The sequence below is a fragment of the Haemaphysalis longicornis genome, unplaced genomic scaffold (assembly GCF_048455015.1).
Source record: "Haemaphysalis longicornis isolate Haplotype H1 unplaced genomic scaffold, Haemaphysalis longicornis Haplotype H1 scaffold_9, whole genome shotgun sequence".
NCBI lineage: Eukaryota > Metazoa > Arthropoda > Arachnida > Ixodida > Ixodidae > Haemaphysalis > Haemaphysalis longicornis.
In genome coordinates, this window is record NW_027526460.1 from 58,634,925 (window position 1) to 58,651,406 (window position 16,482).

At 46.5% G+C, this 16,482-nt stretch overlaps 1 protein-coding gene across 3 annotated transcripts in view; it reads left to right on the forward strand.

Annotated features, from left to right (window-relative positions):
- Positions 1–369: 369 nt before the first annotated feature.
- LOC144151797 (uncharacterized) overlaps positions 370–16,482 on the forward strand; it is a 48,019-nt gene continuing 31,906 nt past the window's right edge. For all 3 annotated transcript variants that reach the window (XR_013318972.1, XM_077682934.1, XM_077682935.1), the window contains exons 1-4: positions 370–486; positions 1,760–1,821; positions 4,089–4,193; positions 13,223–13,249. Coding sequence is in view for 2 of the 3 variants with exons in the window: in XM_077682934.1 (XP_077539060.1) it covers positions 405–486; positions 1,760–1,821; positions 4,089–4,193; positions 13,223–13,249 (276 nt within the window). In the remaining variant the exon portion in view is untranslated. The remainder of the gene's footprint in view (positions 487–1,759; positions 1,822–4,088; positions 4,194–13,222; positions 13,250–16,482) is intronic.

Consider the following 16,482-nt stretch of genomic DNA (forward strand, 5'->3'; position numbering starts at 1 on the left):
GAATCACTTTAATCAAGAGCAGCCAAATTGGTTTGTTATTGACCCAGACCAAAGGTTTAAGAATTCAGTTTTATGCTAACTCCATCGCCCCACATATAGACCTGCTGTTACCGTTCACTGGCGCAATTATACGAAATTGCTTATGGTCTTTAAACAAAAAAATGCATAGTCATTTTTTGTTAATGTTAAAAAATACAATAATTCTGCTCTCTCAAACAGATTTTTACTTCAGACAGCATAAAGCCAAACGTATTTAACCATTGGAAGACATGTTCCTATGTTGCGCGACCTTTTAATGAGTGAGCAAATACAGCTGAACTTATTCGGAGTATTTAAGAGGGGAGCTGAATTTCGAGCCATTTTGATCGGCAACGAACCTCGCCTTATGGTAGACAGGGGAAGTAATGGGATGGGTTTTAGGCTTTGCGCTTACTGTCGCAACTGTAAAAGCTCTTACTTTCGAAGAAGCGATTGGAACATACTGCTGTGAGTAAAAAGTCTGACAGAAATGATAGTAACTGTCGGCGCTCATCTGACGTGTAATGTATCACTACGAAGCATGTGCTAAACCAATTAGTCATCCTCTGATGCAGAACGAATAAGTTCTAAATGCCCTTTCTGTTCGGCGTTTAGACAGTCTCTTTTCACCGGTGAGAAGCTTAAGGTACAAAAAATCCTATTTCGCTACTATTTAAGAATGTGCAATGTGCACTGTATTCGCTGCTCACCGCACGAACTGGCCACGTTTGGTTATCTTTGTGAGGTTCCGCTTGCAATCCGAATACTGTTTTGCTGGCGGCAGAACGGATCACTAGTAGTTAATGCAACATATTTTTATTTATTGTAGGCCCGTACCGCACTTCTTAAACCTCTACTTCAGAAAAGCTTGTGTGGGGCACGGCAGAGAACGGTATGTTTTCCAGAGATCGCATTTGTTGCTGTCGTGCCTTGAATAATTTTTGCGGAGGAATCACATTTGCTTTGCGTTTGTGGCATAATTAATGCCCCGCACCTCATAAAAATATTTATCAAATACCAGTCTAACCCAGCAATGCACTACTTACAACATGCTCGCACCTTTGTTTTTGTCGATGCGTAATTGGCCGAGCGGTCTAATGATACCCGCATTGGCTACATTTCCGGCCCACAGTGCGGCAGTGTCCAAGTGTAGAGCAAGACGACCGTAATCATCAGCTTCCGGGAGGCATTACAAGCGGTTCGTTCTTAGCCGTTAAACCGACGCCCTAAGGACACCCGTCACTGTGGCTCAGAGGGTAAGACTTCGTGCCGCTGAGCCCAAAGTCGCGGGTTTGATCCGGGCGGTGGTGACCGCATTTGACATGGAGGAGAACAGCAAAAATAGCCATATGTAGAGATTTTGGAGCACGGTAAAGACTTCCAGCTTTTAAAAGTTCTTCCGGAGCCCTCCACGGCGGCGCGCATAAGAGCTCATGTGTACCTTCGACGCGTCAACCCCTCCCATTAAAGAGAAACCTACATACAAAAATTGGCGCACCATCACCCAACTTGATTTGCAGCGCTTAACAATACCTTGAGGGAGATTGTTCAGCAATAGATGTAGTCACATGTGCATTCTACTGAAAATCGCAACCTATTGCTGTAACAGTAAGTCAATTTCTTTCACAGCATAATTAATTTGCTGCTCCCACACGCATCCAATGTCTTCTCTTTTTGAACAGTGCCTACTTTTAACAAAAACAAAAAGAATATAATTGTTCTTAAATATTTTGTTTTGCAGATGTTTCAGACAGCAAATTTGAAGAATTTGTTCGATGTATTTTGGCTACCTTTGATAAAAGGGTAGGTCTTCATAATTTATTTTCTCGGTGTAAAGAATGGGGTATATAACTTCGAGGGGAGCCCGTACTCTCTTCGGCAATAAATTGCATATTTGTTTTGCACTATTAGACGGCACAATCAACACGATTACGAAACAAGAATTCTTTGTGAAAAAATCGCCAACCAACAGAATATTCCCGCAAAATAGTGATATGCGGGCACTAGTATTTTAATGAAAGATGCTAAATATATTTCACGTGTTAGGCATTTTTATACGCGAGCGCAACAGAAAAACGATTTAGCGCGATCAAAATCCGGCCCTCGTTGAACTATGGATGCTGCCGCCGAACTAGCGATAATTATATGTGTTTTGGTAAGGGTTCCCAGTTCCACACGCGTACATCATCTCATGTTCAGGGCACAAGCACTTATTTCTTCAGTTGCGTGAAGAGGCTACATGATATTTTGTTTGATGTCAAACAATTCTTGCGCGCAGTAGTCCCTTCCCTCGATTGTTCTATGTTGAATGACAAGGCGTGTTCTGATTGGATGATGACAAAACAGGGCTTTGCTTTAAGGTAACCACCCCTGAACCGAGCGCCAGGGTATTTGTTTTAGCGGCACTCAGCTGTGCAAGCCATTCTATTCTATGCGTTCTTCAAAGCAACAACTTTAAATATTTTATTGTACAGCACAACGTCTTCCCAACCAATAAAATGAAAATTGGAATATGCCTCTCCATTCGTTCACTCAAAATAAACTTCTTTTTTAGCTCGGATAAGCAACTTAGAAACTACGTGGTTAGACTTAACTAAATTTACTAAAAAGTCCCTAAAGTCGGGGTCGTATGGATAGACTTTCGACCAGATTTAGGGGAAATCCCCAATGTGGAGTAAGTTTCTGCGAAGGAAAGTTTCGCTTGCCCCTCAATGCAGCCGTACGGCTATACAGGAAGGCTGACAGCTTTCTCTGAAACTTCGTATTTGAAGAAAAACTAGTCCTTGTCCAGGATTCCAACCCGGGACCACTGCTTAACCGGACCAGTCGCTCTACAAACTCGAATAACCAGGAGGCTAGTCATTTGTAGAGCGAGAGCAAATCGATCAACAACTCCAAGTTATGGGCAGGTGTTCATCGACCAGATTTAGGTGAAATCGCCAAGGCCGAGTAAGTTTCTGCGAAGGAAAGTTGACATGACTACCTTGAGGTGGATGTCAAACTTTCCTTCGCAGAAACTTACTCCACCTTTGGCGATTTCCCCTAAATCTGGTCGATTAACACCTACCCATCACTTTGAGTTGTTGATCGATTCGCTTTCGCGCTAGAAATGACCAGCCTCCTGGTTAGCTCAGTTGGTGGAGCGACTGCCCCGGTTAGGCGGTGGTGCCGGATTTCAAATCCTGGACCAGGCCGAAATTTTCTTTGCCTACGCAGTTTCTGAGAAAGCTGACAGCTTTCCTTTGTAGTCGTACGGCTACATTAGGGTGGATTTGAAACTCTTTCGCATAGATAGTCTTTCTAAGCCTTTCTAGGTTTTTACAGACCTGAGTAAGCACCCGCTGTAGAAAGGTCTCTTAACAGCTGCTTGTAGCCCACTGGTAATCCTTGTTGAAGTATGACCCTGATTTAGAAGAGAATTGGCCATGAGAGATTCTGTTTTTTTTTCTCACGCACCTGCCCGGCCAGATAGCCTCTAGCTGACATTTTTCCACCAACCGTTCATCCACCTCTACATTACACGTAAGCAGTAGCACTTAAATGTAAAATTATAAAGATTCCTCATTTCTTCTGGTTTCTGTGCTCTATGCAATACATGTTCATAAAGTATAAAAATCGAATAGAAAGAAAATGAGTGATGCTCATATATGCCTTACCTTTGGTCTTTGGTAAGTGTCAGCTTCCGAAGCTGCTTTTATTTCTACACACAACTAAAAGCTAATTGTTTATTCAGGGGGAAACGGCATTTTTTAGTTCGAAAACATTTAAGCATAGGCAGATTTTGTGGGGTAAAACGACTGAATTTTTCAGCGATTACTGGGAATTTGTTTTCAGTGTTATTGCTTGTCCCCTTTATAAGCAGGGAGCTCAAGAGCTAATATTATTGCAGTTGAATAACTAACACGCGGTACTCAACCTGCCATGACGAGTACCGACTGTGACGAAAATCTAGTGGCTGCATGCAGCCTTTAGGCTAGCATGCGGAAGCAAGGTCTCTAAATCAAAATCCCTTCTCTACACTTTTAGTGGCATAGGCATATAAGTCGAAATATGTGCGATCTTCTTTGCAGATGTCGGAAAAAGTTTCAGAAATCATGAATATGTTTCCTGGCTTGACATTTTCGGAAACCATGAAGATCATGTGTACAGCTTCTATGGATTCTTCAGCGGCAATGGTAAGCGACAGAAAAATTATTGCGGTGCCACACCCATCACCAGAAAAAGGGTGTCATGATTAAAGTATCCAAAAGTAGAACAGTTAGTAGAACAGTTAGTAGAACAGGCTTGAAGGAACAACACGTCGGGGTGCTCGGCGCTGAAGGCGGGCAAACGGCAGGCGATGGCGGAGATGCTATGTGAACAGGCAGCGGAGGACGCAGAATTGCCACCGGTGTAGCGAGGAGGGTCCATTCTGGCTCCTTGACTCCTCTGCAGCGTCCGCGTCATCAATGTCGCGAACGCCACGGAGAGACGAGCCGATACACGTCTGAACGCTTTGCCGTGCACCGAAAAACTGGGGCCCCGTTTTATTCCACGCTCGTGGCGTTCGTGGCTGCTTGTGCGCCGACGACGCGTGGCCCGCTCTCATTGGTTGTCGCTCAGCCCCAGCGCCATCGCCGCTGGAGCGCCGCCACATAGCCCCCTCCCCTTGAGACGGAGTCTGGAGGAGGAGTCAGTGTAGAGAGCGGTACAGCAAAACGCACAGTCTTTGCTTTGCGAGGTTCACGGGTGGTGGTGCGAAGGGAAGGGAAGGGAGACTGGTGGTGTTCAGGGTGGAATGATGGGTAGTGGAGTGGAACGCAGGCAGGGCAGCTTCGGTGAATGCGGGCTTGAGGCGATCGATGGAAACGATGGTGTCACGGCCGTTGACGCGAACTGTAAACGTCTTGTCAGAGCGTGAAATGACGAGATGAGGGCCGGTGTATGGCGGTTGAAGTGGCCGGCGGGTACTGTCGACACGGATGAAAATGAACTGGCTGTCAGAAAGGTTTGGATGGATAAAAGTGTGCTTGGTGGAACCCGACCGTGGTGTTTGGGGACGGATAAAGCTGAAAAACTGGGTTAAATAAATTACGTAGGACAGTCCAGGGGACGAAAGGTTGTCTTGTGGCTGGAAAGGAACCAGGAAGTCTGCCGGTAAGCGCAATGACGTGCCATAGACCATTTGAGAGGCGGCACAACCAAGCTATTCTTTGATGACAGTGCGTAATACTAGCAGCACAAGAGGAAGGTGAGCTGTCCACTGTTCAGGTGATTCGTGAGCCATCAATGAGGCCTTTAGCTGACGATGAAACCTCTGACCATGCCGTTGGCTTGAGGCTGGTAGGCCGTTGTTTTTAGGTGCGTTATACCGAGTAGGCATGTCAAACGGTGAAAGAGCATAGACTCAAATTGGCGGCCACGGTCTGTTATAATCTCCGACGGCACGCCAAAACGGGCGATTCACGTGGACATAAGTGTGGAAGCAACAGTCTGAGCCGTTGTATCGTCGATTGGAACCGCCTCCGGCCAGCGAGTAAAGCGGTCGATCACTTTCAAGAGGTAGCCCTTAGATGGTGGTAGTGGGCCAACGAGGTCGACGTGAATTGTGGAGAACCTAGAGTCCGGCAAGGGAAAATGAGCCAGAGGTGATGTGGTATGCCGAGAGACCTTGCATTGCTGGCAGGCGAGGCAGGAACGAGCCCATGCGCGTACATCAGAATTCATGCCAGGCCAGACGTATTTCTCGGCAACCAACCGCCATGAGGCAAGAACTCCAGGATGAGAGAGACGGTGAATAGAGTTGAAAGCAATGCGCCTGAGAGAAGCAGGAAGGTACGGTCTTCTGTGGCCTAAAATCGGATCAATGTTTCAAACGATACTCTGTCCTAAATCAGGGCAGATAATGCCCTGGAGTTGCAGAGAGGAACTGTTTGAACAACGCAGAGTTTGGAGCTCCTCGTCATCTCGTTGGCTTGAGCCAACTCCCGAGTACTGAAACCGGAGCGTTGTATGGCCTAAATGAACGTTGTATGGCCTAGTGAACTCTGCAAGATACGCCAAGTGTGGCGTCTCTTGGGGAGAATATGTAGTCTTCGATGACTTGAAGGCGTTCGTAAGAAGCTCTTGATCGGTGAAGATCACGAAGTTGCGGCACCCAAGGAAAAAACGGAAATGCTTAACAGCGGGATATGCCACCAGGACCTCCAGCCCGAAAGTGCTGTACCGTTGCTCAGTTTGAGAAGCTTCTTCGAAAAGAACCCGAGCGGGTGCCAGGTGCCACGGATGTGTTGCTGAAGTACACCTCCAACCGCACAGTGGGATGCGTCTACCATCAGGCTCGTGGGAGCGTTGTGGCGCGGGTGCACAGGGAGAGTAGCAGAAGCCAGGCGCTCCTTGAGTGAATGCGCGATCGGCAGTTTCAGGCCATTCAAGCTTGCACTCGGTAGACTTGGAAGCTTGAAGGGAAATGTCGAGAGGGTTCACAATGGCCGCACAGTTTGGGATGAAATTTCGGTAATAATTCACCAGTCCTAGGAAACGGCGCAGTTGGCGTAAGGACTCAGGCCGAGGGAAGTCGATTATGGCCTTCACTTTGTCTGGTAGAGGGCGAATTCCATTGCGGTCGACGAGGTGACCGAGAAACTCCAATGACGGCCATCAGAATGCACTATTTTCGCTGTTAAGGATGAGGCCATGCTCTGCTAGGCGTTCGAGAACTATCCGCAGATGGTTCAGATGCTCAGATAACGACGAACTGGCGACAAGAACGTCATCTATGTAGGCGAAAACAAAAGGGAAGCCACGGAGGACGACATCTATGAAGCTTTGAAAAGTCTGAGCTGCGTTGCGCAACCCGAAAGGCATTCGGGTGAATTAGAAAAGGCCAAACGGTGTAATGATGGCAGTTTTCTTGACGTCATCCGGGGCTACAGGGATTTGGTGGTAAGCTTTTTGGAGGTCAAGCTTTGAAAATATGGTACATCCGTAGAGGTTATTGGTGAAGTCCTGTATATTAGGTTGGGGGTACCTGTCGGGTATAGTGGCCACGTTCAAGGAGCAGTAATCACCGCAGGGTCTGCAGTCACCAGATTTCTTCGGGACCATGTGTAACGACAAGGACCAGTAGCTCGAGGACGGGCGAGCAATGCCAATCTCAACCATGTGATGAACTTCCTGCTCCGCGATTTTAAGTTTCTCCGGAGCAAGGCGACGCGGCACGGCATGCGTAGAGGGACCGGTTGTAATGATCTGATGAACAACGTCATGCTTCACTGGCTTTGTCCAGTCAGGAGGTGCAGTCAAGGAAGGAAACTCCCGGTACGGAGAAGGTAGGTTGCAAAGAAGCGTAAAGGCGAACGGGAAAACGGTAGACGATCGGCCTGTGACAGAAAGGCCGGTTGCGGCGCCCATGGTTCTTTTTCGGGCCATGTCAACTAGGAGGCCAAAATTTCGAAAGAAAAGCGGCTCCTAGAATGGCGTGACTCACGTTGGCCACGAGAAAAATCCAGCGGAACGCACGGCGTAGGCCGATGTTTACCATCAGGGATTCTTTCCTGTACACGGGGATGCTGGACTTGTTAATAGCTTGGAGATGGCACAGTGGTGGTTGAGTGCGGTCATAGGAATTAGCGGGGAGCACACTCACTTCAGCACCAGTGTCAACAATAAAACGCTGACCAGTCGTTGCATCTGTGATGTTGAAGAGGCGGCTGTCTCTGGCTGGGGAATCGGTCGCCGCCGCTGACGATCCCTCGTCCCGTTTCTCGACCAGCCACAAGGACGGGTGCAACGTTGCACCGCTGCACCGAAACGGCGATGGTACCAGCACAAGGAATCAGTGTGACGGGGCTGCTGGCGCGTTGTGTACTCCTGACGGTAAACGTGCGGCGACGATGGACGGGGATAACGGTGAAACCGACGAGTGTTGCACCCTTGCGACGAGCGGTAGCCAGCAGACGCGACAAGCTCCTCCAGGGTTTGCATGCGCTCTTGTAGAGCGGTGACGTCGTTGGGTACCGGTGAGGGCAAAGTGGTAGCCCCGACGGTGGCATGTTCGGGAGATCGAGCGGGTGCCACCATGGTTGGAGACGAAGGTAATGTGGCGAGTTTCACTATCTTGTCGGCGTGCGCGGCCAGTTGTGGCAAGGGAAAGTTAGAAGCCGTCGCGAGGATTATTTGCACAGACGAGGGAAGCCGTTGTAGGAAAAGTTCCTTCAGCAAGCGGGAGTCCGCGGCGGAAGGTGTGTCGCCGAGCAAGATTTGCAGTTCGAGAAGGAGCTGCGAAGGTCGACGATCACCCAACTCCTCCGCAGAAAGCAGCCGCTGGAAACTCTGCCGCTCCGAAGGCCTCGTGCGGCTCAAGAGGGTAGCCTTCAATGTGTCGTAAGGGTTCGTGGTAGGTGGGTTTGCGAGGATGTCGCGAACTTGGACCGCGATCTCAATAGGTAGTGAGTGTTGGAGATGGTTGAAGCGGGTCTCTTGCGAAGTGATGTGGCTCAGTCGGAAACTTGCCTCTGCTTGAAGGAACCACACGTCGGTGTGCTCGGCGCTGAAGGTGGGCAAACGGCAGGCGATGGCAGAGATGCCATGTGAACAGGCAGCGGAGGACGCAGAATTGCCGCCGGTGCCGCGAGGAGGGTCCATTCTGGCTCCTTGACTCCGCTGCAGCGTCCGGGGTCACCAATGTCGCGAACGCGACAGAGAAACGAGCCTATACACGTCTGAACGCTATGCCGTGCACCGAAAAACTGGGGCCCCGTTTTATTCCACGCTCGTGGCGTTCGTGGCTGCTTGCGCACCGACGACGCGTGGCCTGCTCTCATTGGTTGTCGCTCAGCCCCAGCGCCATCGCCGCTGGAGCGCCACCACGTGCTTTTCACCTGCATCACAAATGTGGCCGCCGTGGCCAGGAATCGAATCCGCATATTTGGGCTCAGCAGCACAACGCCATGGCTACTGTGCCACCGCGGTGGTTTGTGGTCTACAATCTTTCTTGTCATAGTAACCGTTACAATGATGATCATTCCGCTGAACTGCGACCTGAGCGTGTAAGTAGTGTTCAGTATTTCTGTCCAACAAATGCGTTTTTATAAAATGTGCCGATACATCATAGAAAACGTCAAAACGCACATCCTCGCAGACGTATACGAGATATCCCAAACGTTTGGTTGTGAATTCATAATGCTGTTTGAGTGTCTGTTCAATAACCCTTTGTGACAAGGCGCGTACAATTGTACACGCGACTTTTAGGAGCATTTTTGTGAGTTACAGTCGCCGTCATCCCCACTTGAACCGCTCAGCCGGCATTCGCATCTCCCGCTCTATTGCGGGAAATACAAAAGCTGGCTGAGCGGTTCACGTGGGGTTCAAAAACACTTACTGAGATGTTCGAACACCTACTTGACACGCCAAATGCTGGCGCTTCAAGTAGGTGTTCTTGGTTTGGCATTTTCTCGTCTTGTTAAAACATTTATTACCGCAGAACTGAAACTGTTACCCTAATATATAAGTGCTACAGATCACAATAATGTGTATATGTTTTCTGTTGTAGCATCAGTTCGAAAACGGGAATCACGTTTACGATAGCGTGTATATGATTTGGACACGACCGAATTTATTAAATACTTATGAGATCGAGTTGCTTACGATTATTAAGTGAAATTTTAATTATCAATAACATACAAAGGCAGTTTCAAATTTTTCTTACAGCTACATCCTAATGCGTGTAGCAAAGGAATAACATCCCGGAACAGCTTGGCCTCTTTAAAGTCAATTAAACAGTGCTCCAATGCTTCCAGTACATTACAAAGCTGATAATTCCAAGAATACAAAAAAGTATTTGTACGACGCAGCCATGTACACTCGGTATATTTCAGTGCGCAGCTTGAAAATGAACGATTTTGTCGATGGGGAACGAAATATTTCAACAGCATTACACAATGAGCATAGCTGAATGCAGGTAAACGCAATGAAGGTGTCATAGTCTTCGATTCAGGAAAGTCTCAGTGACCAAAACGGAATAGATAGGTACATTGTCTGCATGGTAATAACAAAAGTAGCCACTAGATGAATGCCAGGGACTATTTCATTATTCAGGTGTACGTTGGTATAAAAAACCGAAAAAAGAGAGAAAACCGAAGAAATCGCTTTTGAAAAAAATTCAGATGCTTTAGTGCGACGGCCTCGCGCATTCTGATAATACATGTCCACCCCACCGTTTCTTTTCGTCATTATGTGAGCCATCAGTGGGACATGACATGTCGGCATGCAGCTTTCCACGGCAGGAGTAGAAAAGACAGCCATTCGGCTAGAAGAAAGGATCACTCAGACGCTGAAACGATACATATTCGACAGTCACACAGAAAGAAGAGTAGAAGCTGTGCTTAGTTCCCAGGCTCTGGCAAACCAGAGATACGACGCGTGCTGTCAACAAGCTCTCCGTCACCTGAGCTCAGGTGCTACACGATGACCGTTTGGACCCAAAAAACCTCGCCACCTCCACTAACGTAAAACCTAAGGAGGGGCGAGGTGTGCAGTATGCGCCGATATTTCGCACAGCAAAATCGCTTATAATGGGCAATCATCCATCGCAGAAAAGAGTATTTCTGGCGCCAACGCGCGCCGTTGCTTCTATCTTGCCACAAGGCTCGAGCTGATTGGGCGCTGGAGAAACGCTGGTGGGAGGAGCAATCTGAATTTCTGAGGTGGTGGCGCCCCTTCTTGCGTTGAACAGGGTTAAGCAAGTAAATGATAAACAGATTGGCCCTAAGTTGCCTTCGTGCCACACACCAAAGCATGCGAAATATGCTTTACTGAAGAAAACGTGGCATTTGAAACGAATTTCTAGAAGGAATTTCACAAATTTTTATTATTGCAATTGAATCCCGATTATTCCTGTATCTTATATTAGTTTAAAGCATGTGAGTTTATTTTGAACCAACTTTATCAAGTATACGCTTGTTTTTGACCATCGCTTGGCAACTTCATTTATTATAACGACAAGACATGACGACGAGACGAGACGCACACCACGTGAGCCCCTAAAAGTCGCATATCAAAAATTATGATGGTGATGACCAGACGGCACGTGCGCACTACTGGATACGTGGCACTGTCGGCGCCATGTGGGTGCCCTGAATACAATGAACGCGCAGCCTCCCACCTTTCACTCACTTACTCGGAAGAACGACTATGGAGGCTCGCACAGACCTAATCCCTAAGGGTCCCAATAGGACTCTCCTCCATGACATGCATACCTCAGTTTATCCCTCTCCCTTTTGCCCACTATGCGGAGAAAAGGCCATGGTTCAACATCCCATGTGGGCCTGTCCATATGATCCCCTCCCTCAAATCAATTCCTGGGAGCTCTGGGAGGCAGCGCTGAGCTGCTCTGACCCGGAGAGACAGAAGATCATCATAGCCCGGGCTACGAAGGTCGCCGCACAGCTCCGGCGGCCGGCCACGTCCCTCACTTAGATGTCTTCTTTAATAAAGTGCCTCTCTCTCTCTCTCTCTCTCTCTCTCTCTCTCTCTCTCTCTCTCTCTCTCTCTCTCTCTCTCCCCTCAGCGACGCTTCTGCTCTAAATCTCATCCCAGCGGTTTAAGCAGCGATGGACGCTGAGCCGTTCATATCAAGAGCCGCATGATGACTCATCATGGTGTATATCCGTTCCACAATTGAGCACTAGGGATTTCGTACATGATACAGGTGCCTGGGTGTACAAGAATTCATTTAGTTGAGAAAAAAAACACGAATAGTTTTTCTTTGAAGAAAAAATATTCATTAAATCACCCATAAAGTAGAAAAACAAGTTTGGTGTTTGGTCCATTTGGTCATTACAGTCTGGTAAATTACAGTTTGGTCCATTACAGCCACAAAAAGATGTTTTTTAACAAAAAAAGCAAGACGTATTTAAAAACTTTCAATTTTGCGCCAGAGTGACGCGTTATGAGCAAGAATGACGTCATACGGGCCAACAATAAAACATAATTTTCAGTGCGTTAGCAGGACTTAAGCATTGAAGTGATGCGGTAAAATGGAACTAGAGGCCCTATTAGAGACGTCCAGTCATGTGTCGTCGCGACAGGTCAGTTAGGCGGCCGCCAGTCGCACAAACAAGGTTCCGTGACGTCATAGAAAAGTTGCGGGAAATTGGCTAGGGGATCACGACTACTTCACACGTTTTCTTTAATATCTGTGTTATTTTTTCGAAGATTGCGATGATATTGGTATCATTGTTATCGGGACAAAGCACTCTTTCTAATAAACCCAACTTGTATTTTGTCTTCATAGATCCTTTAAACGACACCTTATTTCCCATAACCTTGAAACGCATTTTACGCAAATTTTAAACTTATTTACATATTAGAGTAAGGAAACGAAGCAGGGGAGATTCCTCAGTCACTTCCTCCGCCATTCTTATAAGGTATAGTGCAACTAGAGGTCGCCACATGGACCTTGCCCTCTGCCCCCAACATACAATACGACTATGCGATTTTACAAGCGGCTTTAGTTTGTCTTGACAGCCCTACTCGAATGCTAGTATTGAGCTACCACAATAATAAATTCAATTTTAAAATTATCCTGTTACGTCACTGGTGACGCCGTGTAGTGCGAAGTTTCAATCTTTTTACCACTTTTTTTCGAAAAAACAACGCCGTTCTTGGCCGGTATGTGTCTGAGGAAGTGACCAATGGCTACATCAATGAAAAGGTTACATTTTTCTTTACCGGTTTCTGTGTGTTTTACAAGGGGATGGTTTATGTTATTTTGGCTCGGTGGGGTAAGGCGGGGACAAATGATTTTGACCAGTTAAATTTGTTCAAGCAGCAGATAATTGGTATGTGTAAACATGGAAAAACACTTCCTACAGCATTAAAACAGTTGTCATCTTAAGAAGGTGGAATGCAAAAATCGGTGGTGAATTACGCGGTGTTTCCAAATTTCAGATAGCAGAAATATACCAAGAACAAAAAATTGCTACTAATTTTCTCGCGTTTCTTTTCACTCAACACGGAAACAAAGTTGCAATTATCCATAATTTCGAAATTTGTTTGAAGACGCGCGAGAAGTGTTGTTGCTGCAAATGGTTTCACTAGTTCCTTTGTTTTGAATGATTTATTTGTGTTAGGAAGGGAAGTTTGAAGAGCTTGCGATGTAAAATTTCTCTACGTTTTACGACGTGCACATTTTTCATATACCTACATTTGTTACTTTTTTCAGTTCGACGATTTTGTGACTGTACACGCGGTAAGAGAATTTTATTGCTGTTTTTTTGTACCTATCGCTTTCCTGAACCCACATGTGGCGTTGCTATTTGCAGATTCAGTTTGCGAGTGTTTACATTTATTCAGAGAATTCGGATGTTTGCTTAATAAATGTTCAACTATAATGTGCAAACATCATTTGAACATGTGCGAGGAACAAGTATTTAAAATGGGCATAACATTGCGATGCCTCATACAACTCTGGCTGGGGGAGAATATTCTTTTTGAAAACGAAATATACGTATATGAGGGAACGCGTGCCCAGAATCGCAGTTTAAATAGCCGACTTGATGAGGAGCAGTATACAAGTGCTGACGTTTCTTGATGCAGCTTAGTCGAGTCAATCCACACAGTCATCCCACAGTCATCCCACACAGTCAATCGGCCAGCCTTCGGCGGGTCGTTGTAATTTATTCGCTAAGTTGAAACAAAGCCGGGATTTTAGTTGTGCCCGAAAAAGTGGGTTTATTATTAGATGGTACACTGTAACAAGCTTGTTGAATCGATGAAATCAGAGTACTCCCACGCAAGTTCTAACGGCTCTCTTACTTCGTTTTCTGTAGCTGTTAGCTGCATATGTCCCTGCGACTGGTACGCTAGTATAACATCTACGGCCAATTGAAGCTTTAGAAAGATCAGCGAAGTTATTATGTATTGGGGAATTAAAGTCAAACGAAGCATTTATAGTAAACAACAAAACGAAGGAACGGGAAGCGCTTTTTTGGGCCGGTGGAACCACCACAGCGGTCTGCGGCACGACCCCACATTTGCGATCGCTTTTCTCGCCTGAGGACAGCAGGCGCTAGTGATAAGATATTCATGGCGATTTGTGGGACGCTTAGTGAACAAACGTTACTCATGAGATGCGGGTCTAAGCTGCTGGGAAGGCTGAAACTAAAAATAGCCACTGCGATATACACCTCGTAGTTTTCTACTTTACAAGCCTGGGGGTACGGACTAGCGGTCTGACGAACTGGGTGTGGTGCGTTGCAAACACGAAATTCGAATCGCCGTTTGAGTGTGTGTGTTAGTTGATTTTTTTATTTAAATAATAAGTACTATGCTTCATCCACCCTCTGGCTCTGTCACCGTAACTTCCCCACGAGTGAATTGGAAGGGGCATGAAAGCTCACCCTGACACCCTGGCGAGTTTTCCTTGGCGTGGTGTTGACAAAAGCACCGACTGCGTACGGGCAGAGGGCCAAATTAGCTGACAATCGGCCCCATGAGAACACGTATTTTCCGACCCAGGGACGAGCCTGGCAAGCTCCAAAGGTAGGGGCAGAGCGCCTGGCAGTTGATCGTACGTCTCCGATGGCGCAGACGGCGTTCAGCCACAGCGTACGCATCGGCTAGAGAATATCGCAATTCTGAGTGGTGCTGGCAGGCTTACCTGACCCATTCTGCAGCCGACAACATGAAATAAGCCCGCTATGCCGATTTCTCAAACATCGAGAATGCCCAACCAACGATAACGTTCGATGCAAAGCGTGTTGTTGTGGAGAACCGAAAGGGAAAGTCGTTTCAACAACTCTAAGTGCGGAAATTGCCCCATCACATCGGAAGAAAAACAGGCGTAACTTCTGCAAACGCTGCAAATTTTGCGTGGCATTTTTTCCTTCTTTCAGGCTTTATAAGTAAATACTGCTTTATGTATTTATTTATTTAGCAATACTGCTAGCCCCAACGTGGGGCCATGGCAGAGTGGGTGCACATGGTACAACAACAATACGAACAGTACAATACTGAAGTCAGAACACAGAACAATGCACTTCAAACAACATAGAAAAGGTTTCACATGAAAAAAAAAGCAACCATAGCTAGTCAGATATCAATTTTTCAAATTCCTCAATACTGGTTGTTTCAATAATTTTACTGTCAAGCTCATTCCATTCGTTGGCAGTACGCGGAAGAAAGCAATACTTGAAGACATTATTTTTGGGCTGGAAAGGAACGACAGTGTGTTTGTGACGTTGTCTGGTAGAGTAACCGGAAGAGAAGCTTAAATATTCACCTGTGATGCTATTTATTCGACCATTAACTATCTTAAAAAAGAACAACAAATGGGCAATTCTATTCCTTTCGGGAGTTTGTTTCAATTCCGCTTTGGCAACTAATTCAGAGACTGACGTTGGGCCGGATGAACGATGAAAGTGTGTTTATTTGAGCTTGTCGGTGGGATGCAAACATAACAGAAGTTTGACAAATTCACGTCAGTGTCCCTGTAAAGCCACCGGATTGTCATTCCAGAGTAGAAAACCTAATCCGAAAAAAATGTATGCGCCACCTCGGCACACGCTTCGAAAATGTCGAATGTTGGTGTTAAATAGAAATTGTACCTTGAGGCTGCAAATTCCCTAGCAATCTAGATTCACGCTTCATCGTTCACACCATAACATCTTCTCAGCCTGTGTGATTCACAGGTATTCTGTATTTTGTAAGGCACCTAACCATTCTTATGGACGGTGATTGCACTGCGTATTGTAACTATTCAACGACTCTTTCGATTGGGTATGTTGCTGTCACAGCAGACAGGAATTGGTAAATCGGCTGTGAACTTCAGAAGACAGCGGTCACCGTGACTGGTAGACCACCTTGTGTGGGTACGTGTGAATCATGACGGGTTATGTTGCTCAAACAAGTCGCTCTCTATTGCGAATTGATGAGCGCTGCATCTGAAGTGCCATGAGACGTCACAATAAGTGCCCCATTAAAATGACGCGGGATCGCGTCGTCTAGCCTAATGCCCCATCTGGCACTACTTGTGCTACGGAACAATAGTAGATTAGCTGGGTTGAGCTTTCCGTAAAGTAATTACGTAATTTAACATAACCTGACCTAGTGTGACAATGGTAATCTAACATAATGTAAACTCACTTGCCCTAGTACAATCGACAATAACCAAGTGTGACGCTATGTAGCGTACAAAAAACAGCATTATTTAAAATTATGAAACATAAGTACTAACCAAACAAAATAAAAATCTTAGTCGGACACGCAACTTTGGTGACGTGGTTTCAACGCGAAAGGCAGCGATGCACTTCGCTAATTGGCCATCGTGTTTGCGATCCGTCGCTTTCATTCCTTGATCTACTGCCGCGCACAAACTTCGATACCAGTCACAACTCTCTTCCACGGGCCCCATTTACAGCAAATTTTCAGGCTAGGATTCATCGGATCGCGTGCGTGGACGTAGACAAACAATTTTCTTTCCTA